The sequence below is a fragment of the Saccostrea cucullata genome, unplaced genomic scaffold (genome assembly GCF_032062105.1).
Source record: "Saccostrea cucullata isolate Sc308-1 unplaced genomic scaffold, CSIRO_AGI_Scuc_v1 ctg7162, whole genome shotgun sequence".
In the NCBI taxonomy this organism is placed as follows: Eukaryota; Metazoa; Mollusca; class Bivalvia; order Ostreida; family Ostreidae; genus Saccostrea; species Saccostrea cuccullata.
The window spans coordinates 3,431-31,249 of record NW_026927918.1 but is presented as its reverse complement, the minus strand read 5'-3'; the positions used below and the strand labels follow the sequence as shown (position 1 = coordinate 31,249).

At 32.9% G+C, this 27,819-nt stretch overlaps 2 protein-coding genes across 2 annotated transcripts; both read left to right on the top strand.

Moving 5' to 3' along the window:
* Window positions 1-527: 527 nt before the first annotated feature.
* LOC134275862 (cyclin-Y-like protein 1) lies at window positions 528-6,226 on the top strand (the record flags this gene model as incomplete). Its single annotated transcript, XM_062758149.1, has 7 exons — window positions 528-579; window positions 1,288-1,340; window positions 1,483-1,665; window positions 1,817-1,936; window positions 2,127-2,293; window positions 2,778-2,940; window positions 3,204-6,226. Coding segments are annotated over 7 exons (855 nt in total), but the record flags the coding sequence as incomplete, so codon positions are not given.
* A 782-nt stretch (window positions 6,227-7,008) lies between these two features.
* On the top strand, window positions 7,009-27,295 carry LOC134275863 (uncharacterized). The gene is made up of 6 exons (XM_062758150.1): window positions 7,009-7,088; window positions 23,147-23,403; window positions 24,857-24,943; window positions 26,100-26,447; window positions 26,968-27,039; window positions 27,257-27,295. Exons 1-6 carry the CDS (start codon window positions 7,052-7,054, stop codon window positions 27,293-27,295), a joined length of 840 nt encoding a protein of 279 aa, XP_062614134.1. The 5' UTR covers window positions 7,009-7,051.
* The last annotated feature ends 524 nt before the right edge of the window (window positions 27,296-27,819 follow it).

Sequence of the window (27,819 nt, the reverse complement as noted above, 5' to 3'; positions counted from 1 at the left end):
CTAATTGAAGTGAGGGGCATTTATTAGTACTTGATAGATGCTCGATCGTTTAATAAATTTACCAAACTGTTGAATAAACCATTATCAGATTATAATGCTTGATTTTCAATATCATTGTGTTTGCTACAAAAATATATGTTATGAAAATGAGTAAAAGAATATGTAAATCAAACATTACTGAAACATACGTTATAGTTTTAAACCTTCAATCAGTTAAGTTGAGATATATATGTTCTTTGTGAGAGTTTAAAACAAATAAAAGTAGGTGTTGTGGAATTTCACACCAATAAGGCAATAACTTTGTAATAAATCTTTACATCTAAACATGATCAAAGCAATCTGGTTTATATAGAATGAATTTTCTAAATTTAAACCCCTTTTTTCATTTTGAAGTCATTTTACCTTCAAGTTGTAAGATCTAAAAAGTTTAACTTTTCTGATAATTTTTATTGCTGATAGCATCTTTTGTTTACATCAAATGTATATGAGTATTTTTTGTTTTCTTGGCTTTTTTCCTCCTAGGGTAATTGAATCATTTTCTCTTTGTTTTAGATGTTAGGCACAGATCTAGATCAAAAAGTACGGTATCATTAAGGACATTTCCATCAAATACTAATGTTTACTGTATTTATTTGTGTTTGCTGCATGTTTTAACATCTTCTTTCTTTTTTATTTGCACATAAAGCATTTGAGAGTCAACACATTCTGTAATGCTGATTTCTCAGTTTTCTTTTTCATTCATAGTAAATATTTTGATTTCTCACAAACATCTGTATTTATTTGTGTGTTTCTTAAATCAAACTTAATTTAGTCAGGTCTATTTTGTATTTCCTAATATTCCAATGTTGTTTTTACCTTAAAAAATTAGAGGACTTTACACGTTATACAGTAATATTTTTTTCTTTTTGTACAAAGACTTCATAGTATTAAAACAGTATTAAAGAGCAATTTCTAATATTACTAAAAGGCAGTAAATAATTTAAAAGAAGAAATAACAGTCAGATGATTTCAGATTTGTATTAAAGTGATTTTTTTCCCCGATCTGACAATACATCAGAGCGATCAGACAAAAGATTTTTCATGCAGGATGGAAATGTTTGGGAAAATTCATAGAGAAACATTGAAAGAAGAAATTAAGAATACTGAAAATGTGTATCCAAAATTTAATTCCTTTGATGCACATAAACCAATCACTTAGAGAAGACAAGTTTTAAGTAACCAAATGCTCTGGTTTTCATGTACTAGTATCTTCATTGAAATTCCAATATTTTAATCTTTTTTTTGTAGACAACAAGAATAGAAGGAAGTCTCATTATGATAACAGAGTTCTACAAATACAGGTAAAGTTAAAGTATTAGAATTGTAACATACTGTTACAAATACAGGTTAAGTAGGAATTTTTGTTCATTCTTTGTTTAAATAAGCATTTTCATATTTCTTCACTCTCTGCTGGAGATTTAATCTGTTAATTCTAATTGACAGAATACACCAGTACTGCGGAAGTACAGCTCCTGTTCCACAATATTTATTGACGATTCCACCGTCAGTCAACCAAACCTCAAAAATACGATAAAAGCTGTGGCCTTTGCCATTTACTTTCATATACGAAACCGTGAGAGTAACAGAACATTGGAGATTTTTGATGAGAGGCTTCATCCTTTGTCGGTAAGAACACGTCAAGCTAATTACAAGAAAATTATTTATATGTGGAAGACAAATCTGAACATATATCATGTTTTCTTATTAAGCATTCTGTTTACATCTCATTGTGCTACCTCTAACCTGATTCACAATGCGTTTTTCTTTTCCACTCCAGCGAGACCAGGTGCCAGAAGATTATGACCGCCGAGACCCGGAACATAAACATATTTATAGATTTGTTCGGACCTTGTTTAGTGCAGCCCAGCTGACTGCAGAATGTGCAATAGTTACCCTGGTAATGCTGCTAGTCATGCTTACATATTAAAAGTATCAGAGTGCTATTTCATCTTTGATGCTTAAATATCAATTTGGTTAATATCTATTTGCTTACCTGACTAAATCATTATTTAAGAAATTATGTTACTCTTTTGAATACAAATGTCTATAAATTGTTCATTGTTTAAGTTTTGAGTCTTTTTCTGTAGGTGTACTTGGAGAGGCTACTTCATTATGCAGAAATTGATATTATGCCGGCAAATTGGAAGCGTATTGTCCTGGGTGCGATACTGCTGGCGTCCAAGGTGTGGGATGACCAGGCGGTGTGGAATGTGGACTACTGCCAGATCCTCAAGGACATAGCAGTGGAGGACATGTAAGGCTTTATTATGCTATTATATATATAGTTAACAGTAATGTCAAAGACTGAGATGTACATGTATTTATCAATAAAGGCAGGAGCATTGATACAATTTAGTTCAGTAGCAATAATTATGAGATTTCAGCAAATGGCATGCTTTTCAATTTACATACATCTAGATATTTTTGTTCATAAAAAATATGTAAAAGCAATAATATATGCCAGTAATATAAGAATTGGGGACATAAAGGTTTCTTTCTATCTGTGTCTCAGCAAAAAGTTTAACCTAACCTTTGCCTGTTGGCCATAAGTTTTGAATGGTTTGTGCTAGGGCTTACATATTTCACATGTGTTTTTTGTGATGAGAACTTTCTTTAAGTACCAGCAATTTTTATCTCTAGATTTTGTAAGTTTGACCTACATGTGAAAATCTTTTACTTTAGCCAAGTGTCACCAAACAGGGACATCAGTTTTTCACTTACACATCTTGTTTTTACAGGAATGATCTTGAAAGACAGTACCTAGAAATGTTACAGTTCAACATTAACGTGGGGTCGAGTGTATATGCCAAGTACTACTTTGATCTGAGGGCACTTGCAGATGCCAATGACCTTAGCTTCCCATTAGAACCACTCAGTAAAGACAGAGCCCTCAAACTAGAGGTAAACTTAGGTCTTTTAATGTAGATATTTCATTTACTATAACTTTGCCAACTTTGCCTTATGTATTGAATACATGTTATAAACTTGGTGTACAGTAATGTGAAGATTTTAAATGCTTCAAATTATCATGCAAGAAAACTGCTTGATCTTCATCATAAAACCAATAAAATTCATATGTGCATAATTGAAATCACTTATTTTAATGCTTTAATATCTGTGTATGTCCTTGAAACCTAATGAAATGTTAACTTTTTTCCTTCAAGGCGATGTCTAATGAAGATGGTATAGAGAGGATCAACCAAAAACCTACCCTGGTTCGTTCTAACAGTTTAGACGGCATGACAGCCAACCCCCGACTTAGTGTTGCTATAATCTCATAACCGCGGAAATCAAGCTTAACAAGCACAACGAATATGTAACAAGTCTTCAGTATAGTTACACAAATATATGAGCTTTTGGAATAATTGTGCAATAGTTTTGTAAATTTCTACATCATGTGATAAAGATTCAAGTTTTAATATCCATTCATGAAATTTTTCAGTGTAAACAGTGATATCTGCTATATTTGCCTTCTTATTCGAAGTCTTTTTTCTCTCTTAACAATGTAATGATGCCTGTTTTGTGAAAAAAAGGTGAAGATTCCCTTTTCATAACAGATAGACATGGTATTTCCCTCTTTTAGAAAACATTTTTGGAGTTCATACATTCTATCATCTGGTTGCTAATAAGAATTTGGTATTATACCCATCTGATATGGCTATTTTGGACAAATATTTCTGATTGTTTCCATTCTTGCTCAAATTAGTTTCAGTATATAATCTCTATTTCATTAGGTACACCCCGTTCTATGATAATCTAGGTACTCCACACTGGAGATGTCCTGAAGATGTTATGTGATAATGTACATGTAAATCAAAGTCCCTGAATCAAATTCTGGAGATTTATTGCGCTATGTACCAGTTTGTAGAGTATATGTGTAATTAAATGCCTTGTCCCAACTTTGAAAGTTTATAAAACAAGCTACATCAACATTGATCTGTGTAGTTCTTGAAAAAAAATTCGATGATTTAGACAAAATTAATAGTTAATGCTACTAAAATAGAGTGGCTTATAGTTCATACGTATGTAGTAGATTTTATTTTCAATATTGGTGCTGAATCTTTATGTGCTATTTTAATTTATTAATTGATTGGGATTTGTGTAATGAAATCCTTTTCCCAATTCATAAAATAAAACCAGGTCTCGATTTCATTGATACATGTAACTAGAAAATACAATGGTAAGCACAATTCTTTTGTCTCAAAAGATCTCATTTCAAATTAAAAATGTTCATTATAAACTGAAACCACAAAATGTTAAGTATAGGAAGTAATTGTACAAATGTTTGTCTTTGTTTACGTCCTATGTTTACGTAATGAAATCTGTCGTAAGAGAAGAGACAGGTCGGCATAATCCTGTTGGAGTTGAATCAAGAGAAAATATTTCTTTTGTAAGAATCTCATGAACACGTGATCTTTTTATGAAGCTAGTGTTGGATGCTCTGTATTGTGTCCCTGTTTGTCAAATAACTACAAAAAGAAAACCATTCATCATTTGTCAGCCATGGATATTAAATCAGGTTAAATGGTTGTGATCATTTCAATGCTGCACAGTCAGTCAACTCTTTGTCAGTTTAACAGAGAAGTTGAACGTCCTTAAGTACTGATTCTATAATTCTGTCTTAAACGGTTCCTTTTAAAACACAAATTTATGGATAAAAATTTTTTGGCCTTTAATAGTTTATTTCCCATGTACTGCTATTCTGCACTCAAATTAATTTGGCCATAAATAGACATGACAGAAAAGGAAACCTTTCAAAGATTTCTTTCATCTTAAAAAAATTATTCTTGGACTTAAAGAACCAGTTATTTCTACACTTTTATTTTTATTTACTGATGAAGGAGAGGTTTTGTTTAATACAGTTTTGTAAATGTTTCATGTTGTCTTTCAAACTATAACTTTTGATGTCTTTGTAAAGTTATAATGAAGACATATGATAGAATGCTCTCTTAGACCTAATCTGTGATTAATAATGTATAAAGCATGTCATTTATACTAGTGATTACGTAGTGGTTAGTTATGGACCCAGAGCTTTGGTCAGTTTTATCAGTACAGATCGTTACAAGCTAGTCATTTATTTCCTGTCAATACAGGTCTCACTCTGTATTTTATTGATGTAGAATATCTGGTATTTATTTTTAACAGTCGTAATGTATTGATCATATCCCTACCACCTATTTAATTTAATACCTAAAACTAATTCTTGTAAATTTTTTTGAGTGATTTTTTCATCAGTATTAATGATAAACAAATTGTACATTTTAGATTGATATTACTGTGTGTTCTGTTTTTTTTTTTTTAAGATTTTTTTTCATCGATAGCTTTTTGTATATAAAGGGTCCAAGTTGTCACATGTGCTTAACTGCACTAAAACAGTCAAAATGAAAAACTACTGAAATTAGAATTAAGGCCATAGAAATGTCATAAGTATTCTCATTTTATTTAAAGAAAGGAATTCTTAAAGGTATCCCTACAAAGACATATAATATTTCTGAAAAAAATACTATACATCAGAAAAAACTGAAAAATTATTTTTTGGTTTGTGTGAATAATAAAACAATACAACTTGAACTAGAGTTTTGGCCTGGATTCTATATACATGTATGTTACTAAGCATTATAGATGGTTTCATTTGTATGAAGTTTCATTGTACATGTACAGTTTTTAGTTGCATGGATAAACTGAGGACAAAATGTAAGCTTAAAGGATGTTAGTGAAATGTTAGTTTAAGTTTATTTGTCGGAGAACTCTTGCAAAATTGTTCACAAGTGTGAAAGGACAAAAAAGAAAAGAAAAAACCTCTATTTACAGAAATATCTACTGAAAAACAATTTAAGTCAAATCATTAAAAAATTACTTTTTTGAGAGGTTTATTCTCCATATTTAATTTATTGTTCAGATCTATGGTTCCTTTTACACAGTATGTTCTCTTTATGTTTATTTGCACCCCCCTGGAAAGTCGATTTTTTGTATAAATTCTAGTAATTATCAAACAAGTGAATGATTTACTGTGTGTATTAGTAAAGATGATGCTGGCATTTTGTAAAAGTGTATGAAAGTCTTGATTATACATTGTTCAGTTTCTACTAGTGGAACAATATTGTATATCATTTTATTTGTTGAATTATCTGTGCTTTTATTTGTAGGGCTGCTTGCCATTGTCAATAAAAAGGGAATTATTAGTAAATTATGTCTTATCTTTTATTTGCAGTGGGCAGTTGTCATTACAATAGCACTTGACAAGCTATAACATAAAATATTCCGTACTGTGTTCATGAGTAAAATAATTTTGTCTTCCTAAATATGAGAAGAATTCTTTGCTAAGAGGAGTACAATTTGGATAAAATATTTTGAATCTTTATAATGTATTTTGTCAATCTAATTAAAATTAGATGTTAGATCCGCTTGCATACTCGCTACACTAACTGATTGGTTGATGGAATTTGACCTCTGACGTGACCTTCAATGGGATGTTGTTAGATGTTAGTGTATGCGAGCGGATCTAACATCTAATTTTTATTAGATTGGTATTTTGTCGTAACATTATAACTGTAACATTTTGTATATATTGGTTCAGAGTTCTTCATCTCCCCTTTTATTTTAGAACTACTGCAAATTTTTATTCATATGAAGCAGAATTTATTTAAGAAAATAAAATTCTTCATGAAAAAAATTTTATGCTGTGCACGTGGCCTTCACTTCAACGTTTAGTTAAATATTGATGACTAAGCAATTAAGAGTATTCAGTAATTTCTATTTTGATTCGATACACTCAAAGTAACCTTTTGAACTTGAAATTAAAGATTACACAGTGTCTCACACTTCTGTTTCATATTTGGGTATTTTTATTAATTTCCCAATGACCCAATATTAAGAGGGAAAAGGCTTGAAAACGACTAATAATAAAAAGGCCTTATGCACGTCTTCTTGGAAATTGATATAACCTGTTCTGAAAAGATAAGGTTTTGGGATCTACAAGTAATAGTGCATTAAAAAGAAAGCGGTCGACATAATGCAGATTTACGTTTCTCTTTTATCCATTCTATTTGGTAAGTTTTTGAATATACACTAAAGAAGTTTTTATCTATGAACCCTTTTTGTGAGATAAACATTATAGAATCTCAATTATGTAAAATCATGCTTTCGAATTGTAAAGGACAACTCGATCTGCATTCTCCTTACTTGTTCTACATACGTTGAAAGCAAAATCGCCCGGCCAGACAACCATGGTAGAGAATTTTTGTGGTTATAACCACATAAACAATTTTCCTACAGACTCTTTTGGGATAGTGAAAACGAATTAACGACGTTCGATCCTGATATTTAAAGTCTTAAACTTTTTTTGCCAAGTATATTTTTAGTTTCTACATACATAGCTTAATTAAAATTCAAATCAAAAAATGGGGGTCAATATGCTTCTTTTAGCGCTACAGTACATTTAATATGACCTTTCTGCACTGAAATTTGTGTCTTAATTAAAAATTACATCTTCGACGTTTTCCCTGTAATATTTTTATCCAATTAAAGCATGAAACAAAATGAACTCTATGTCTGTTTAAAAAAAGACACTTAAAAATTGTGACTAAGAAAAAGTTTCAAATTGCTTCCAATAATCAATTATTTAACCTTTGTGCACTAATAAAATGTTATTTTTCCGGCACTGAAAATATAATAAGCAAGAAAATTATTTTAAAGTCTTAAACTTTTTCTGGTTTTAAGGAAATAGGTTATCCTGAATATTTAGAAAAGGACATCAAAAGTGGGGGTATATGATGTAAATTTTCAGATATTACTAAAAAAAAAATTTTACGTTAAAATTGGCTCAATTTTTTCCCGGATTTTCAGAATATATTGACTATAATATTTGTCACACTTTGTTGATAGAATTCATAAGAAATAATTTAATAGATATTTCAGAACCAGCACAACACATTTCACTGCAAAAAAACAGCTTTGTGTGCAACCAGGATTGAAAAATAGGAATCCAAAATTAACAGTACTGTTGTAGTTCAAAATGGAAAAACTGATCATTTTCGTCTAAAAAACCTTCCGCCACAAAATATAGTCCCTAGCTTAATTCTACTTGAATGTTTAATCGCGGTTTTTTCATTGGATATATTTAAATTTGCACTGTAGAATTCAGATTTAATTTTAGAACTTAAAAATGATGCAGAATTTTATAAATAAACAGGGGCGTAGTATCCGGGGGGGCCAGGGGGGGCCAGGCCCCCCCACTTTTTCTCCCGACATTACCTTTACTATAGAAAATGTTAACTGAAAGGAAGGTTGGCCCCCCCAAATTTAAAGGGTAGTTTTATAATAAAATTAACCCCAAAAAGTTTGAATTGAAAGATAGTTGGTCTTGAAAAAAGTAAGCCACTACCCCCCCCCCCCCCCCCCCCCCCCCCCCCCCCCCCCCCACGAACTAGGCTTTTCGACTTCGGGCAACTTTAAATTTTTTCGTTTTTTTTTTGCTTGTCAACTTTTTCAGGTAAATAAAAAAAATTTTTCTCAGGTTGGCCCCCCCCACTTCCAAAAACGATGCTACGCGCCTGATAAAGGACCTGGCCAAAATACGCTCAAAATCTCAGGATCGAACGTCCTTAAGAATATATTTTAAAGAGGATTTAAAGACTGATTAATTTTTTAAGTTTTTAGTTTCACTCTTCAGGCCCAAGAAGTATGATAAGATTCCAAGAGGCCTATGGACATTTTAATAAATCTCTGAGATAGGCTATATACTTGAAATTTTCCACAACTAACACCTTTCATAGGTATACTTAATCTAGGCATTGGATCTTGGGGCGTACGTTTAGCCCCCCCCCCCCCCCTTCAAAAGGTACTCATAATACTGCGTTTTGTGAAGTGGCAGGTAACGTTTCACATAAATATTTAGATATACATGATGCCGCAAGGTCGTAGGAACCAGGGTTTGGCCCCGGCCAAACACAATGAAGGCATTTCTGAACCAGAGATACCAAAAGAACACATACAGTGTGATGGGAAGATTAATAATGTTACATTTCATTTAGCTAGTGAATCCATACCGGCATGGAAAAAAGCAGTACTTGATTTCTTCGATGAGAAAAAAAACAACTGTGACGACCAGTGATATTTGTTGTGTTATAAAAGTGGTTTTTGACTATGAAGGCTCGGTCAATAACTCCGTGAAAATAAATTTCTACCAATCAGGCTCCGTAGTTATTCAAGGCGCCAAATGTGTCCAATTTAAGGACAAGTACTTTGCCTCCCTCAATCAGAAAGCACAGAGCGTGCATGAAATTCAAGAATCACTAATTGCTGATGATGCACAAATTCATGAATGTGATGACAATAGTAGTCAAGGGAGCGACATGAATGACACAGTTTTAGAACAGACCGATACTGAAGAAACAAAAGAAAAATGGGTCACAGACACCAATATCATAGACCGACCAAATCTTCTAATGCCAAAAGTGGATGCTAGTTGTAACACAGAGCAAAGTGATCTAGCTGAATGCCAGAGTATTACACCCAGAGAACAAGCAGAAACCCAAGTGATGACATTTATGTCTAGAATGGAAAGCCATTTCACAGGTGCGATTGAAAGGATATTTAATCAACACTCAGCAATATTAACAACAAAGCTAGAAACAATGCAAAAACTACATAATCAAAGCATGCAAGCCAATGAAGTGAATTTCACACAACTACTGAACAAATTTGATGATCTTATGAATAAGACATCAAACCTTGAAAAAGAAAACACAGAACTCAAAACAAAAATGAACAGTTTCAATCACATGTCAACACTTGAAAAAGAGGTATTAAAATCTAACCTAGAAGCAAAATGTTCATCTCTGCAACAACAGAATGACACATTCTCAGAGAAAATGAAGAGGTACACAGAAGACCTGCAAAAGACCACAAATATCATGGCAGATAGATCTGCCCAGATAGATACATTAGAGACAAAAATTGCATCAATGAAGACACAACTTGATAAAAAGGATGAAGAAATTGTGAGCTTAAAGTTACATAATTGCCGTGACGATAACAGCGGGGACTTCCAAACAAAAACAAAAACAACTCATCGAAACCATGTAAAACCCCATGTCACCTTGATTGGAACTTCCAATATAAAAGGAATAAACCCAGATAAACTTTCTTCCCAGTATAGTGTGAACAAAATAACTGCCTATACTTTAGAAGATACTGTTAAAGAAATCAGAAATTTAACAGAGACTCCAGATCTTATTACGTTACACTCATTGACAAATGATTTAAGAAATAAAACTCCTAATGCATGTGTAGAAGAGATGTCAGAGATATGCAAATTAATTCACGACAAAATGCCAGTTACAAAAATTGTAATTTCACTCCCAACTCCAAGGAAAGACTCGGATGAATACAATACCAGAGGACAGATAGTCACTGCCCTGCTGAAACAGAAACTGAAGGATGATAGTCTTGTTATCTTTTGCGACAATAGTAACATGGCGTACAAGGGAGAAGTAATTCTAAGATACGTTGATGCTAAGGATGGATACCACCTTTCCCACCAAGGCACGGCAGTGCTGGCGTCTAACATACGCAGCTCAGTTGACACAGCTTTGAACTTATCTCGTCGCGTAATGCAGTACAAAGGAAGAGGCTACTACAATACCCCGTATTATGGTAACAAGGGTCGGGGAGGTGACCGTTGGCGTGGACATGATTTCAAGTCTCAGTGGTGACTCAAAGTTTGCCAATTTTCAAGTCTAGTCACGTTACCGTTTTTCTTGATTAAAAGTAATTTACTTGTGTATTCAAGTTTGTAAATCTAGACATTTTAGTTTCATAGTTTACCATTTAGTTGTAATAGTTTGTACAACAAACTGAATATTTGTCCAACCAATTATAGTCAATAGTGATACCCTGTTTACACTTTTTATTAACACCATTATATAACATTGTTGTCATTGTACAAAATCATTTATAAAACAAAATATCAACCAACCGGTTGCAAGTTTTTATCTATAGTTACTATTATTATATTCCATCGGCTGTACATTATTTTATTGTATAATACTTCTGTCAATTATTCTTTTAGAATTAGTATATACCTATTTACAGCCTCATTATTACCATTACTGTTCCCACAATTTGTTATATACAATTCACATGAGAAGCAGTTTAAATATTTGTAGTTGGAATGTTGGGGGTCTCTTATCTGAACATTATGACAAGACCCTAGATAAAGAGTTTTTAGCAGAATTCAGTAACTTCGACTTAGTTCTTTTAACAGAAACACATGTGGGATATGAACATAACATCAAATTTGAAGAATTTAATTACTATCCTTTTTGTCGTCAAAAATCCAGAAACAATCGATACTTTGGAGGTCTTGGCATTTTGGTCCGTAAAAGCATTAAAAAGGGAATTAAGATCCTTAATGATGGCACTTCAGAATATCAGTGGATAAAACTGTGTAGAGATTTCTTTAATTTTAAGAGGGATATATATCTATGCATTGTTTATTATGCACCAAAAAGTAATATTGATTTATTAGAATTACTTGAAAATAGCATTATTGAGAAATATAAGAACTTAGGAGATATCATTCTAACTGGTGATTTTAATGCCAGAACGGGATCAGATGCAGACTATATAATAGATGACAGTACCCTTCACATTCCAATTAACAACAATAACTATAATATTGATGTTGCAATTGAACAGAGAGTTAGCCAAGATAATGTTGTTGATGTTAGAGGCAAAGATTTATTAGAATTTTGCATAAGTAACCAAATACGTATTTTGAATGGAAGATGCTTTGGTGATAGTTCAGGCAATTTTACCTGTCTAAAGTCTTATGGATGTAGTGTAGTTGATTATGTGCTTGTTTCACAAAGTCTATTTCATGATATTCTTTATATGGGTGTATCAGATTTTAAAGCAAATTTTTCTGATTGCCACTGTAAACTTTCTTTTAAGATTTTAGCATCCTTTGATAATGATTATATGAATAATGAGTCTCTATTACATGATTTTCCTTTGCGTTATGTATGGAATGCAAACAATGCGCTAAATTTTCAAGAGACTTTTGCAAATCCTGTAATACAAAAGGAAATGAGACAGTTCTTAGATGAAGAAATCCCTCTAGACAATTTTGGAATAAATAATGCCACTAACAAAATACATATGATTTATGATAAAGTTTGTATAGCTTCATTACAGAAAAAGAAGAAATTTAAAATGAAAATGCAAAACAAGAAATGGTTTGATCAAGACTTATTGAAAATGAAAAAACTTGTTCAAAATAAAGCATTAACACTGTCTCGCTTCCCTAAAGATCCAAAAGTGCGAGGTTCCTTTTTTAAATTAAACAAACAATATTCAAAACTAAGGAAAAAAAAGAGAAGAGAATTTAAACAAAACATTTTAAACCAGCTTGATGATTTAGAGTCTAATAATCCTAAGGAATACTGGTCCTTAGTGAACCAGTTGCGGAACGAAAAAAGAGATGATCAAAACTGCATCGAGGGTGATACTTGGTTCCAATATTTTTCAGATCTTACTTCTGTTTCAGACAAAATGAAAAAAAAACTAGATGTTTTAGAAGAAAAGTTAAAAGTAATGGAACATAATAATTACAGTTTCTCTATGATAGACAAAAAAATTACAAACACAGAATTACAAGAAGCATTTTCTAAGCTTAAGATGAAAAAAACACCTGGATTAGACAATATCTCAAATGAAATGCTTAAAGCATCACAACATTTCATCAATCCTTGCTTGTTAAAACTGTTTAATGCTGTATTTACATCTGGAGAGTATCCTTCAAAATGGTCAGAAAGTTTTATTTGTCCTCTATTCAAATCTGATGATCCAAATAAGCCAGAAAATTTCAGAGGCATAGCTATTAACAATAGTATTGGAAAATTATTTAACTTAATATTGAACTAGAGGTACTGTGAGCGATGAGCTCACTAAATGATACCCCCCGCCTCCCCTATGGTTATAAGTGGTGAAAAAGTCCATGTTTTCCTGTGGCCGGCAAACCCAAAATATGTGTCGGATCAAAAAGTAAAATAGGAGGTGCACAATGGCAATATGTAATAAAGATTCTGTGAAAGTTTCATCAAATTTCATTCAGTGGTATGAGAGGAGTTACGGATAAGAGATGGGTACCCCAAAGCGTAACAGACGGACGGACAGACAGACAGACGGACAAACACACATTTGGTTATATATTGGGTACATCAAGTCCAAGTCCTATTGGATACTGCTTATTGGATACAAAAAAAGCGTACACACGAGAGAGTATTATTTGGGTAGTTACTGTTCAAATCTTATTGGATATTAATCCTCGTGTCCGTATTTTATTGGGTTTTTTCTTATTGTTTTTTATCCATTTCAAATTTATTATATATTTAATATTTGCTGGTAAATTCAGACAAGACTGAAAACCTTTGGTTTTGAACCCATATTTTTGTCAATTTCTGTGATATAGCTCTTTTATTGTAACACCTAACTAATTTGTTCTTAGCAATAAGGATATACACCTGTATATTTCAAAATATCTAATATTAAAATATATGAATACCTAAGTGCAAAAAAACTGAATTGTGAAAACACAACTCAACACATCTCAGACTCTGTTCAACCTTTCTTGAATAACAAAATTAAGTATTTAAGGAGAAACCTTTTTGAGTCATGACCAATTAATAATAAGCAAATGCCCATTACATGTTGGACAGAATGAAGGTATCCAACAGGCATTGGACAGGTGTCCAATACCTGTTGGGTTGTATTTTGACGAAGGGATAAAACTACCCAAGAACAATTGAACATGTGTACATTGTCCAATTCTGTTTGGGTTTCTTGAATTTCCTCATCAAAATGCAACCCAACAGGTAATGGACACCTGTCCAACTCCTCTTGGATATCTACATCCCACCCAACAGGTAATGGACACTTGTCCAATTCTTCTTGGGTTTCTTGAATTGTTTCATCACAATACCACCCAACAGGTAATGGACATCTGTCCAACTCCTCTTGGATATCTACATCCCACCCAACAGGCAATGGACACTTGTCTAATTTTGGGGTTTCTTGAATTGCATCATCAAAATACAACCCAACAGGTAATGGACACCTGTCCAACTCCTCTTGGATATCTACATCCCACCCAACAGGTAATGGACACTTGTCCAATTCTTCTTGGGTTTCTTTAATTGTTTCATCACAATACCACCCAACAGGTAATGGACATCCGTCCAACTCCTCTTGGATATCTACATCCCACCCAACAGGCAATGGATACTTGTCTAATTCTTGGGTTTCTTGAATCTCCTCATAAAATACAACCCAACAGGTAATGGACACCTGTCCAACTCCTCTTGGATATCTACATCCCACCCAACAGGTAATGGACACTTGTCCAGTTCTTCTTGGGTTTCTTGAATTGTTTCATCACAATACCACCCAACAGGTAATGGACATCTGTCCAACTCCTCTTGGATATCTACATCTCACCCAACAGGTAATGGACACTTGTCTAATTTTGGGGTTTCTTGAATTGCATCATCAAAATACAACCCAACAGGTAATGGACACCTGTCCAACTCCTCTTGGATATCTACATCCCACCCATCAGGTAATGGACACTTGTCCAATTCTTCTTGGGTTTCTTGAATTGTTTCATCAGAATACCACCCAACAGGTAATGGACACCTGTCCAATTCCTCTTGGATATCTTCATCCCTTCAATAGTATATAAACTAAAAGGTATTGGACACTTTCTTGGGTTATTCAAATTTTTTTTCATAAGAAAGAAAACCCAATAGGTATTGGACATTGGTTCAACTCTTCTTGGATATTACATCCCAACATTAGATTTAAACCCAACAGGTGATGTTTACCTGTCCAATTCTTCTTGGGTTACTTATACCTTTCATTAAAATTGTCAAATTTGTCTTGGATATTTATACTCTTGCATTAGATTGCAAACCCAATAAGTATGACATTTACCTTCCCTAGTTGAATTCAAATTTATCTGCATCAGCATACATAAGTCCAAAACATATTTAATACTTTAATTCTAACATTCCACATCTCATTCAGAGTACACTTTTCAAATGATAGGAAATATATAAGCATTTTGTGCCTAAACTATTTGGCTTTTAAAGAATTTTATAACCATGTTTGCAAAATTTAAATTTAAATATTGGAACTTGGAGCAAGTCATTAGAGGTAGAGCAAGATGCTGAAAACCATATTGATAAATAGATCACACCCTTGATAAAATATTTGCCTTCAGTTGCTAAGATTGTGTTGTATTATATGGAAAATTTCTATAATTCTGTTTATTACAGATATATGTACGATGCATATTTTCCCTGTAATAATAAAAATACTTCTGAGATGTAAAAGAATGGATTAAATAGATACATGATCTCATTAATCTGGTTTGGAAATCACAAACTTAGTTTTGAAGCCGATAAAACAGTATCGTATTAGAAAACTCAGTTACAAGTACAATGAATGAATTTGTTGTACTATGTCCAAATCTTTTCGACAAATTGGGATAAAGATATTAAATCAAATCATCACTGTTATAAGTCTTAGAGCTAGAGAAAAGTCATTACATGCCCAAATTTTACATGTAAGACTTTGATCCTATATTTCAATAAATGTCAAAATGGTTTTATTTTTGTTTCTGTTCAATACTTTCTTCTTCAGGGTCTCTCATGGCCTATGCCGTACGATACCTCCATTGACCCTGCTCTTTTATATTGCCATATGTTTATCCAGCAGCAGTTGTTATGCTCAGGCAATCTTTGAAATATTCCTCATTTCATGCCTCTCCTTCAGTTCCGCCTCTGTCCATTTTATTCATTCTGCAATTAGATAAAGGCATTTCTTTGCCATATAAAACATGTTTTTCTTGACTACAGCAAGATCACCCTTTATGTTGATCAAACCCAACCAAGAAGTAGAAGTATATTTCTTATTCAGATAAATAAAATGGAAGAAAAACTAAATTCTATCAACTCTTATTTTCTTCTTCTATGTCTAACTGCATCTTCATCCTACCCCCCCATCCGCCATAATTTTATCAAAATTGAATCATCATTCAACACACAAAACGATGTTGCATATTAATTAGACAGTATGTTAGTTTCTGATTGTTAAGAAGGAGATTTTAAAAAGATTTTACACCTATTCCTTGCAAATGTTAGACTTCTAATGTAACACTATCAGTACATTAGGGGTACATAATCTTCAAAAAACATCTCTACACTTAATGATAAAGCTTTCACATTAGTATTGTTTTTAGCCCAATGGTTCTGCTAAAGAGGATTTAAAATTGACCCAAACCTTACTAACTGCTTTGAAATTATATTGACAGGGAAAGAGACACACTTGACACTCCATCCCCCCTTCCTGGGGTATGCTATGCACAAAATTTAATTAAAATTGACTAAGCTGGATAGAAGTTGAAAATATGAAAATTACAGTCAAACAGATTATAAATAACTTTCAGCACATCAGACATGAAGTAGTGATCCTTAAATAAAATACACCTACAAGATGAAGCTGTTTTATTCCTTTGAAGTGATATCTAGTATTGTGTCTTTTCCTGTATGCCACCTCTATCAGAACAAAATGTTATACATGTATTAACATAACCTATGACCGTATAGTACCCCAGTATTTACTTTACAATTAATTAAGTTCTGGAACCAACCCTCAGATGCCCTTAAAACAAATGATTCTAAACTGGCAAAGGTAAAGGGCATCTGAAGAATTTAAAATAAAATGATAGTACAAACAAGCAAACAATGTGCATGAAAATGTTGGCAAACACTAGAAAAAATACTAAGGTACTTTCTCAAACTTAACATGAATACTAAAGAGGTTTTATGTAGCTGTATTGCACATACCAAAAGCTTTCCTGCAGTTAAAGGTTGGTTGCCTAGTAGTTATGTAGTATGTACAAGTTTTTCCCTCTATCTCTTCTAATTTAAGAAGCGAAAATGTCTCTAAAAATCTTATGGTTGGCATGAAGTATTCCTGGTCATTTTACTGATTACTTACAATTGTCCTATTTCTGAGGGTCATCTTCTGATGAGTGTGTTCTCTGCAATGTTCACAATTGAAGTTCCTGTTTGACCTGTTACATATTGAAAATCCTCAATGAACATGATTATGGTTTTAATTTCCATTGTAATTATTGATTACTTTTATTAAAAAAAATCTAAACCAATTTATTGTAACATAATACTTAGGAAAATATTTATGTAATATCAATGGAAAAAAGGAATCATTATCTCCAGTTATCCTAAAATCACAAGTAAGCATTAATCATAAATTCACATACGTAAACCCATTAGCTTTTTGTGCTATTAAATCATAGTCATCGCTGTGCAATAAAGGAAATCAAGTACTAATCCACAGCTTTGTAGCAATAAAGTTACTATCCCCGAGTAAAAAGCGACAAGCCCAAATATAAAGGCAAAAATTAAAAAGTAACATTGAAAAAAAGTTCATCGTGAAAAAAGTCAGGGTATTAACTACAGATGATTCTTTTTAAAATTAAAGTTTAATTTAATTTTCGCTAGTAAAATTTAATGATATATAAGTTAATGATTTCAAAAAAAGATTTTAAATATTCCTTTTCTGGTCATTCACTAGTTTGTCTAATTAAAACGAATCAAAAATCATTTTGTTTTCATCTTGAATCATTTAAAGCCAAATATGGCGTTTGTACAATGAAAATTATTAGACTAAAATTATAAGAACTTATTATTTGTATCATTACTTTATATAAACATGATAAAGATAGAAATTTTCCGTAAATTACAAAATCTAAGTCAATTGCGTTATAAAGATAGCAAAATTTAATTTGGATTCTCGGAATTTTCTCCGACTTGGAAGAAAATACAAAAGATTTAAATAACACATTACAGAGAAGATAAAATCGTATTATCAGATAAAACGAGGCGTTCTCCGTGCTCCGAATTGTATGAAAAGCTTATTTTTTGATCAGTTACGCCATATATGGCTTTAAAAGAAAAACGCTACATAATTGCATGACACTTATCATTGAGCTGATTGAGTGAATGTATATAATTTAATAATGAGATATCTGAGAGGCATATATGTACAAGCAAATATTGCTATATTATAAACAAAGGAAAGGGGGGAATTCAAATTAGGATATAAAAGATCGTTTTTAAGTAAATCAGTCTTGTAGTACTGCAAAATGGATGCAGTTGTGGAGATTTATGGATAATATGAGCATGCTGTCTAGAATATTTCCATATTAGGGAACTTAATAGCAAAAAAGAGTGAAAATACCTGTGGTGCTTTTCATGTATTGCATGTGTATTTTAAAATTCCTAATAGTCCAAGGGGATTCCTCAGTGCAGAAAAACACTAGCCCCATCCTCAGAAATGGAAGCCCCGGGTGTAGCGCGATGCTAATTACACACCCATCATGTGAAATAGTTATAGTAGCCCTATATCAATTTCAGTATTGTTTTAAATTAATTAAAACAAATGACAAAAACAATTATTTAAAAAAAATCAAAATAAAGCAGACACTCATTTTTAAAAAAAAAAAAAAGTGTTAAATCTAGACCCTAAAAAGGGCATGGTAATCAAGGAATCAAAAGGGCACTTTGTGTCGCGACAGGATCTCAAGAGGGCACTTTGAAAACAAATGTTAATGTCATTGAAATTATATTTAACATTTTTTAATTTTTACATACTTTAACATGTTTAATTACTTTTAATATCCTCTCATATTGAAATCTTTATTTAAAACAAGTTATCTAAAGATACATTCATATATCTGTTTTCCATTCTTTTTTTAAACAATGTTTTAATTATTGATTCAGAAACAAAAAGAATATAAAAAGGCATTTACATCCAATTTCTTCAATAAAAAAAGTAGTAAGGTTACACTTGAGAAAGTAATGGTATTAATCTAGCTGAAACAGGTGCAAAAATTATTAAAGTTTGGAGGTATGATTGTTTTTTTTTTACCTGCTTGGACTGTTATTTGTTTACAAGTACAGTCAATTTAAACATTAAAGGAAAATACTTTTTTCAGGGAAGGGGGGATGGGCATTTTGAAAAATACATGTAGAGACCATTCTCTTTACTTGGAAAATATTCTACCAACAGGATCATGTGAAAACTGGTCTTACTGCCATGCATAATTTGTTTTAAAAAAAAAAAAACTCTGACTTTAATTAGAAACTTTGACCCTCAGCTTGTCAAATCTATCAGTTCAATCAAAGAAACTAACTTAGTTTGTTGTTTTTAAGCCTTTTTATCACATCACATTCAGTTTTGTTGGTACACTGTAAGTATTTTATTCAGATAAAATATCCGTTTTTTCTTCAAGTTGAACTATGTGTTTTATTCTACTTTCGGTTTATAAAAAAAACGATCCTGATTTTTATTAGTTAATAATTTACAAGTTTATTTATCTTTGGTCTTGGGCTAATTCTTGCATAATCAATGCAATCAGATGACAGTTTCTCAAGTTAAATCCTCTACCCTGACAGCCTGAGGCATGTTAATTAGCCAGGTGGCTGTGTGCGTGCGTTCAAGCGTGAAGTTATTTCCTGTCGTTGTTTAAACAAAGGGATTATCAGCATGCACTGAATAAACAGAACAGCAAAGGAATATTGCCTAAACTGGGCATATTTATTAATATTGGGTTAGGAAATAAGGGCATGGCGCTTGAAAAAGGGGCATGGCGCCGAGAAAAAAGGGCATGGCGCCGCGCCATGCTAGTTTGCTTTAGATTTAGCACTTTTTTGATTTGAGTCAAAATCAAAGACAGAAAGAAGCACTGTTTTGACTGAAAGTTTTTCAGTAATACAATGAATTTCTTAAGTTACATTTCAGATGAGATAAACTTAATTACAATTATTTAGTTGTTGTCAATTATCCCATTTATCATCATCTCAGCTCACTTTGCGATTATAATACTGTCTACATGAACCGATAATTTACAGCTGATTTATGAACACACGATTGTTAAAATTTTCATTTCCCTTTCCAATATACATTGTCAGAACATACTTAGTTGATTATGATATAAAATTAAATAATAAACACTTTCGATTTATTAAAGATTATCTAACAATATACGATCATTTACTAAATACTTCTCGCCCTCAAGAGAGTTAAAAAGACAGAGAAAATTCAAAATACAAACAAGTGCAACTTAGGATTAATTGTTCCGAAATATCTATTTTAATTTTGTGCACAATTGTTTTCAAAATTACATTAAAATCTATTTTCCTTAAACAAGAACCCAGCAATGGATAGATATTAATCGAATAAACTTACCTTTTCTCTTGTCAATCAGAAAATCTTGCTGACATTGTGTTTCTTAGTCGCCATATTTTTTTCCATGAAAACAAACGTTGTTATGATCAGGATCAACGGAAGTTGATTTTCGGAACTCTCGAGAATTTAGAGTTCCGAATGTAAAACTGAAACAACAAAACACGGTGCGTCCGTGAAAGCAACGTTTTTGGACACTTTTTTGGACAAATCGTCGTGTCCAAGTTTTGTTGGGTACAAACCTGCAAATACCCAGTTAGGGTGTTTTAAGCATATTCAGCGACACTTCTTATTGGGTATACCCAATAAGCAAAAAGTACCCAATAAGTACAATCTTGGCATGAAAAATACCCAATAAATGCACTCTCGTAAACACGGACGGACGGACGTACAGACGGACGGACGGACGGACGGAATCGATTACTATATACCCTCCCGCTTTTCAAGCGGGGGGTATAATAATAGACTTGACAATTTTTTGCTGGAAAATGATACTATTCATAAATCACAGATAGGGTTCTCCAAGAAATCTCGCACTTCAGATCATATATTTGTGTTAAAATGTTTACTCAACAAATATCTCAAGACTGGTGATAAGAAATTATATGCTTGTTTTGTTGATTTTCGAAAGGCTTTTGATAAAGTTATCCATGTTGGCATTATGTATAAACTGCAATCAAAGGATATAAATGGATATTTTTACAGAATTTTAAAATCTATGTATAAGAATGATAGATTATGTGTGAAAGTAAATGATAAAATGACAGATTTTTTCACATCTGGGGTTGGGGTCAGACAAGGGGATGTCCTTAGTCCAAATTTGTTTAAACTCTTTATAAATGACCTCCCAAGTATTTTGGATCATAATTCTGTTTCTGTTACTCTAGATAAAGAAATGATTTCATGTCTCCTGTATGCAGATGACCTTGTTTTATTGTCCAATTCAAAATCAGATCTTCAATGTAAACTCAATCTTCTCCATGATTACTGTAGTGAGTGGTGTCTAGAAGTAAACATAAAAAAAACAAAGGTAATAATTTTTAATAACTCTGGTAAATTACTGAAGGAAGCATTCCAACTTGGTAATGACATTATAGAATGTGTAAAACAATATAAATATTTAGGGATAACTCTTGAAAACAATGGAAAGTTTACTGAAGCCAAAAAACAACTGTATCAGAAAAGTTTAAAGGCATGCTTTAAATTCTATAGGGATGTGAAAAATGCTAACCCCTCCTTAAAAACATTTTTACATATATTTGATCACTGTATTAAACCTATAGCTTTATATGGCTGTGAGAACTGGAGCATTATTGATATTACTCCAAAAAGGAAAAATATCCCTCTTTTTGATATATTTAAAGATTGGGAAGTTGAAAAACTCAATATGAAATTCTGTAAATACATTATGGGTGTATCTAAATCTTGTACAAATGTAGGAATCTATTCTGAACTAGGGAGGTACCCATTATATATAGACATGTTAAAGCAAATATTCATGTACTGGTATAGACTAGAACATACATCATCTAACCTACTGAAAGCAGCTCTCAATGAGTGCAAATCAAACATCATCAACAGTGATTGGTACTCCAGTATATTATTCTACGGTGAAAAACTTAATATTGATTTGTCCCTTTGTAAAAAACTAAGTGAAAACAAATTTAAATTGTACATGAAAAGACAACTCAGTAATAGTTTTTTAAACATTTGGAACGATATTCGTACCAATTATTTGGAAGGCTTTGGTAAATTAAATACATATTTTAAGTATAAAAGGTCTTTTTATTTTGAAAAATACTTGAATATGAAAAACCGAGACAATCGGGTAATTCTCACAAAATTCAGAATTAGTAATCATTGTTTAAGGGTGGAAACGGGTAGATATGAAAGGAAAATTAATAAATGTGGTAAAAATGAAATTCTTCCCAGGTGTGAGAGAATCTGTCGTTACTGCACCTCAAGTCCAACTGAGGATGAATTGCATTTTTTGCTAGAATGTTCACTTTATAATGACTCAAGAAGAGAGTTTTTAGATAAAATCTTTAAAACCTTTCCTAATTTGATACTGCTTAACAATGTTGACCTGTTTACATGGATTATGTCAAATGAAGATTCTGAGTTTGTTGTTTTATTATGCCAACTTTTAAATGCAAATTTTAATAAGAGAAAACAACATAGTTCAATATAGGCATATTGCAGATATTATACATAGGCCACTTATAATGTACATTCTATACATCCTAAAAGAAGATAACTAACTCTCTGTTCATTATACAATGTTTGTTTTGTTCTGTTTTGTATATGTATAACTGTGATGATTTTGGACACTGTTCTGTATGCTCCACTGTGGGCCCAAATTGGTTGAATAAATATTCTAAAAAAAATATTCTATTCTAGTTTAGGCCAAGAAAGGGATAACTGGTACTGGTAGTGTTTGGAAGAAAATTTGGTACTGAAAGAAGTTGGTATTGAAAAAAGTTGCTCCCCACGAAATAGGATTTTCGAGTTTGGACAATGGAAGATCCCCTCCCCCCTTTTTTTTGCTCGTCAAGTTTTTTATGGGTTTGAATTTTTTTCTCACTTAACCCCCCCCCCATTTGCTTCCGACGCGAATGCCTTTGCCGGCTCTTATATGGTACCATAAAGGCATAAAGGCATAAAATAATTTAATTGAAAATTCCTTGGTTTTCAATATGTCCCCAATTTGTTGAGATAATGTCCTATCTTATTAGCATATTTCTAGACGTTATATTGTAATTTCCCTTCGCAGGTTACTCATTAAGCAGTGCACAAACTCTTGAAAGACCAACAGTTGAGGTTGGGACAGAAAAATACTTAGAGGGACGAATCGCGAAAGAAAAACTTTACTTTAAATGCAGCTTTACCCCATCCTCCGATTCATCCATGTTATATCGTGTTTACTGGTATATAGATGGTCAAACAGTATACATTTCATCGCTGGTATCAGGTGCAGAGATAGCTACAACACATCTGAAAAGTGAAAATGGACTTCGAATTCCATCTAAGGTGATGCAAGACGATTCTCTTCTCAACGTTATCGATCTGTGTACTGAGCTGTCGAGTTTGTCAAACTTCGGTGTTATTATACCCCCCTCCGCAAACGAAGTTGGGGGGGGTATATAGGAATCACTTTGTCCGTCCGTCCGTCTAGCTATCCGTCCGTCCGTCTGTCTAGCTGTCCGTCTGTCTGTGCAAACGTGTCCGGTCCATATCTTTTTTACGGAGGAACATTAGAATCTACTACTCCATACAAGATTGCTAAGGCCTAAGGGTGTGTCATGACCATAACCCAAGGTCATTTGAGGAAGTTCAAGGTCACTGGAAGAAAAAAAATCATAATTCGTGTCCGGTCCATATCTTTCTTATGGATAAACTTGGTAGATTCTAATTTCACACAAAGATTGCTCATGACCTAAGGTTGTGTCATGACCTTGGGTCAAGGTCATTTGGGGAAGTTCAAGGTCACTGGAAGAAAAATTTCATAGTTCGTGTTTGGTCCATATCTTTCGTATGGATAAAATTGGTAGGTTCTAATTTCACACAAAGATTGCTCATGACCTAAGGGTGTGTCATGACCTTGACCAAAGGTCATTTGAGGAAGTTCAAGGTCACTGGAAGAAAAATTTCATAATTTGTGCCCGGTCCATATCTTTCTTTATTATTGAAAAACTTGAATCTACTACTTCACACAAACATTGCTTATGACCTGAGGCTGTGTCATGACTTTGAACCAAGGTCATTTATGCAAGTTTAAGGTCACTGACAGAAAAAGTTCATGATTCGTGTCTGGTCCGTATATTTAGTCTATTTTTTATACCCCCCGCTTGAAAAGCGGGAGGGTATATAGTAATCGGTATTTCCGTCCGTCTGTACGTCCGTCCGTCCGTTAGTTACGCTTTGGGGTACCCATCTGTTATCCGCAACTCCTCTCACACCACTGAATGAAATTTGATGAAACTTTCACAGAATCTTTATTACATATTGCCATTGTGCACCTCCTATTTTACTTTTTGATCTGACATATATTTTGGATTTTCCAGAGCAAAACATGGATACTGCCAATATATTCATATGGGAGGCGGGGGGTATCATTTAGTGAGCTCATTGCTCACAGTACCTCTAGTTTTATTAGGCTGCGTCTTCGTTTCAATTATAAAAAATATAATGAGCAATTACATTTGCACTAAAAATGTTTTAGCATTTCTCTCTTCTCTTACATCCATAAAAAATTCATGGTTTAGCACTTCTGAAAACCCAGCGGGGGTATTTTGTCCCGTTTGGACAGTTCTAGTTAAAATTGTTTGATTTATGATGCAAATTAATAACATAAATGAATTGTATATGGTGTGATTCCCCGTCTCTTAAAAAAAAGGACGATCAGATTTTCCAGTAACTCACAATCATATTTGAAAAAAGTAGAATGAACTAATATTTATTACCGTTTAAACTTTTGTTTCAGATCTCTTGTGCGGTTCAAACAAAGACCAGATCGAATCATGCTGGGCAGCTGTCTCCTACCAGTAGCGGCTTCTTTGCTGGAATACAGGTGCGAGCACGAAAACGTTTCACAAGATGGCTTTTGAAGTGGATTTTTAAAGTTGACCTAGACTTGTCTTACTTTTTTAGCAACAAAGAGCCATTCAAACAAAACTTTGTTAAAACACGTAAATTTAATAATTATGTACTAGTCTGAGAATATACCTGATCATGCATGATCATGAAGTAAATCTACAGAATAGAAATCCATAAGGATAAAAATTAATATACACTGAAAGAAAAACCTAGTGAATTTAACTAGTGTGTTTCGTAAAGCGTTGGTCGTGATTAGTAAACTTTCAGTTTACTGGTTAAGATAGTGAGTTGTGGAGCGGGGGTCGTATAGATACTTAGATACCTAGTAAATATATCTAGTAAATATACCAATATCTGGTAAAACTACTATTAAGGTAGTGATTGTATGGACAGTGAATCTACTAGTTTTCTTCGTGACATTAACTACATGTAGTTTTTTTTACAGTGTATTCTACGATAAAAAATATTGTTTTTCTGTTTTTTATTTTCTTTTTTTTTTTTTTGGTGAAAAACTCGCGCATTGGAAAAAAAGGATCACGGAAAAGAAAAGATAATTTCGTTAAGTATTCAAAATGAATACTTTTTAAAACAAAATTTACTTTATTTTAAAAGTACATGTCCCCGGATAGTGAAACATACTTAGACTTCATTCAAAATTTCAATCATACTGTAATTAAATCGCTATTTATTAATAAAGAGAACTTTATTTTCGCGAAAACTGAATTCGTATTTCTTAAGATTATACAGAGCAATAGCCAAAATTCGTGAAAAATTTTGTCTCGCTAATGAAGGGTAAATGAAAAACTCTCAAAATTAAGTGAAGCGAAAATTTTGTGATCTACATTACTTGTATACAAAAACTCTTAATTTGAAATCAGCAACAATTTATCAAAGCAATGTTGAAAGCATTTAAAAGAGGAATGTTTGTTTTCTAAATCATATAATTGCAACAGAGATAGTTCAACTTAAGTTTAAGATGTTTCGTGATCCTAGGGTCAGGTGTATAATGATCTTTTGCTCAAAGTCGTATCTATGAGCTATTGAAATAGACTCAGTGAGAGAATAAAATCTTTGCTGCATAATACAGTACATGTAATTGTAACTTTTAAGATGCTGTCTCATTCTCACAGACTGTGCCCTCCACTGTATACTTGGAGAGAGGCGGAACAGTAAGTGTTGGATTTTATCTCACGGTGCCGTTTGGGTGTCCATATCGGCATCTCCAGGATCACGAGTCGGAGAATTGTCACATGGATATGGCCCTTAGTACACCCAGACAACATTTTTGCGACCTACACCTAGTGCTTCAAGATGGCTGTTTTGTGCGTCTTGAACGACGGGAATGGAATATTATCCATCACGTAACATTGAGACATATTGATGATGGAGGATATACATCAATGTCCTCATTAAAATTAAGTTCTTCAACAAACCATTCTTATGGAACAGAATGGAACACGTTTCATCAAAATGTTACTGTACGTATTTTTATTTCCTGACAAAAATTTCAAGGGGAAAACGCCGGTGCATCATTGCATTTCAAGAAATTTCACAAGATAGGATTTATAGTTCAAAAATAAAATAAAGTTTTTTATATATATAAGGTAAACATCATAAAGAGTAATGAGCAATGGAGAGGAAATGCATGTACTGCACATTATCCAGGTACCCATATGAAGACTTTCAGTAACAGGTAAATCGCACTAGAGAATTTATCATTGAGGCGTAGGGGAAGAACCCATCCCATCTCTAAATCAGAAAAAAAGTTTAGGGTACATTATGAATAATACTTCGGATTTTTTTTCTTTTGAAAATAATAATTATTGTCTTAGGGGTATATAGGTATTTATTGGGATTTAGGTGGATAAAATATGGATACAACATGAAATTGCAACAAAGTGAAAGAGAGAGCCGGGTTGCATTTAAGCGGAACAAACGTGTTAAAAAAAAGGGTCAGAGTTTGTACATTATAAGTAGAGCAATGTAAAAGTTTTTCAGGACTGGAATCACTGTCGTGATCCCGTGCCGGATTGGACAAAACAAGATGGCGGCGGGAACAAATCGAAAAAGGTAGGTACCTGAAATTTCGGTAAATATCCCCCGTTAACCGTCAGATATGCTTGATTCGAAGATACTGTCGAATTCTTAGTAAAATGCTTATTAGTGTGTTTAATTGCTACTTTTCCTATCGTCTCTTAAACTTGAACATTTAACGATTGAAGACTGCAGAATTTCTCCGATTGAGTTTGAAGCGGCATGGAGTTGTTTTTTTCTTCGATTTTGACAGTTTAATGCATCCAGCAGCAGGAGTGTGGCTAACAAATGATACTTTGGAGTAATTCTTACCCGTTGTTATATGTTTATTTGTTATAACCCATTTTATTACAAAAATATTTCGATTTAAAAATGTTGACACGTGCTGGATTGGAATCGGTTAATTTTAATGGAAATTGTGCCGGATTAGACTGCATTTTTGGTGCCGGATTGGATGATGTTCATTATGGTCATTTATGTAATAACTTTTTTTATCTTTAATTTTTTAAGATATGGATGATTCGTTTAATGAAATATACGAGAAGGAGGAATTTGAATAATATAGCTTATCTTACCGAAGTAAGATTGTTATCAGTTATGGTCAACCCCCCCCCCCCCTCGATTAAAAATATTTTTTTTTCCTGTTTCTTTTTATGTCAAATTTTATTGTACCCATATTTCTTTTACAGAGACCACTGTTTTGGTAAACCCCAAAGAGCTCGTGGGGCCAAAAAAAAGGAAAGGAGGAACCGTTAGTAAGCAAGAGGAATCGTCCGCAAAACCCTTAAGCATACGAGAATTTCATCATGCACATGA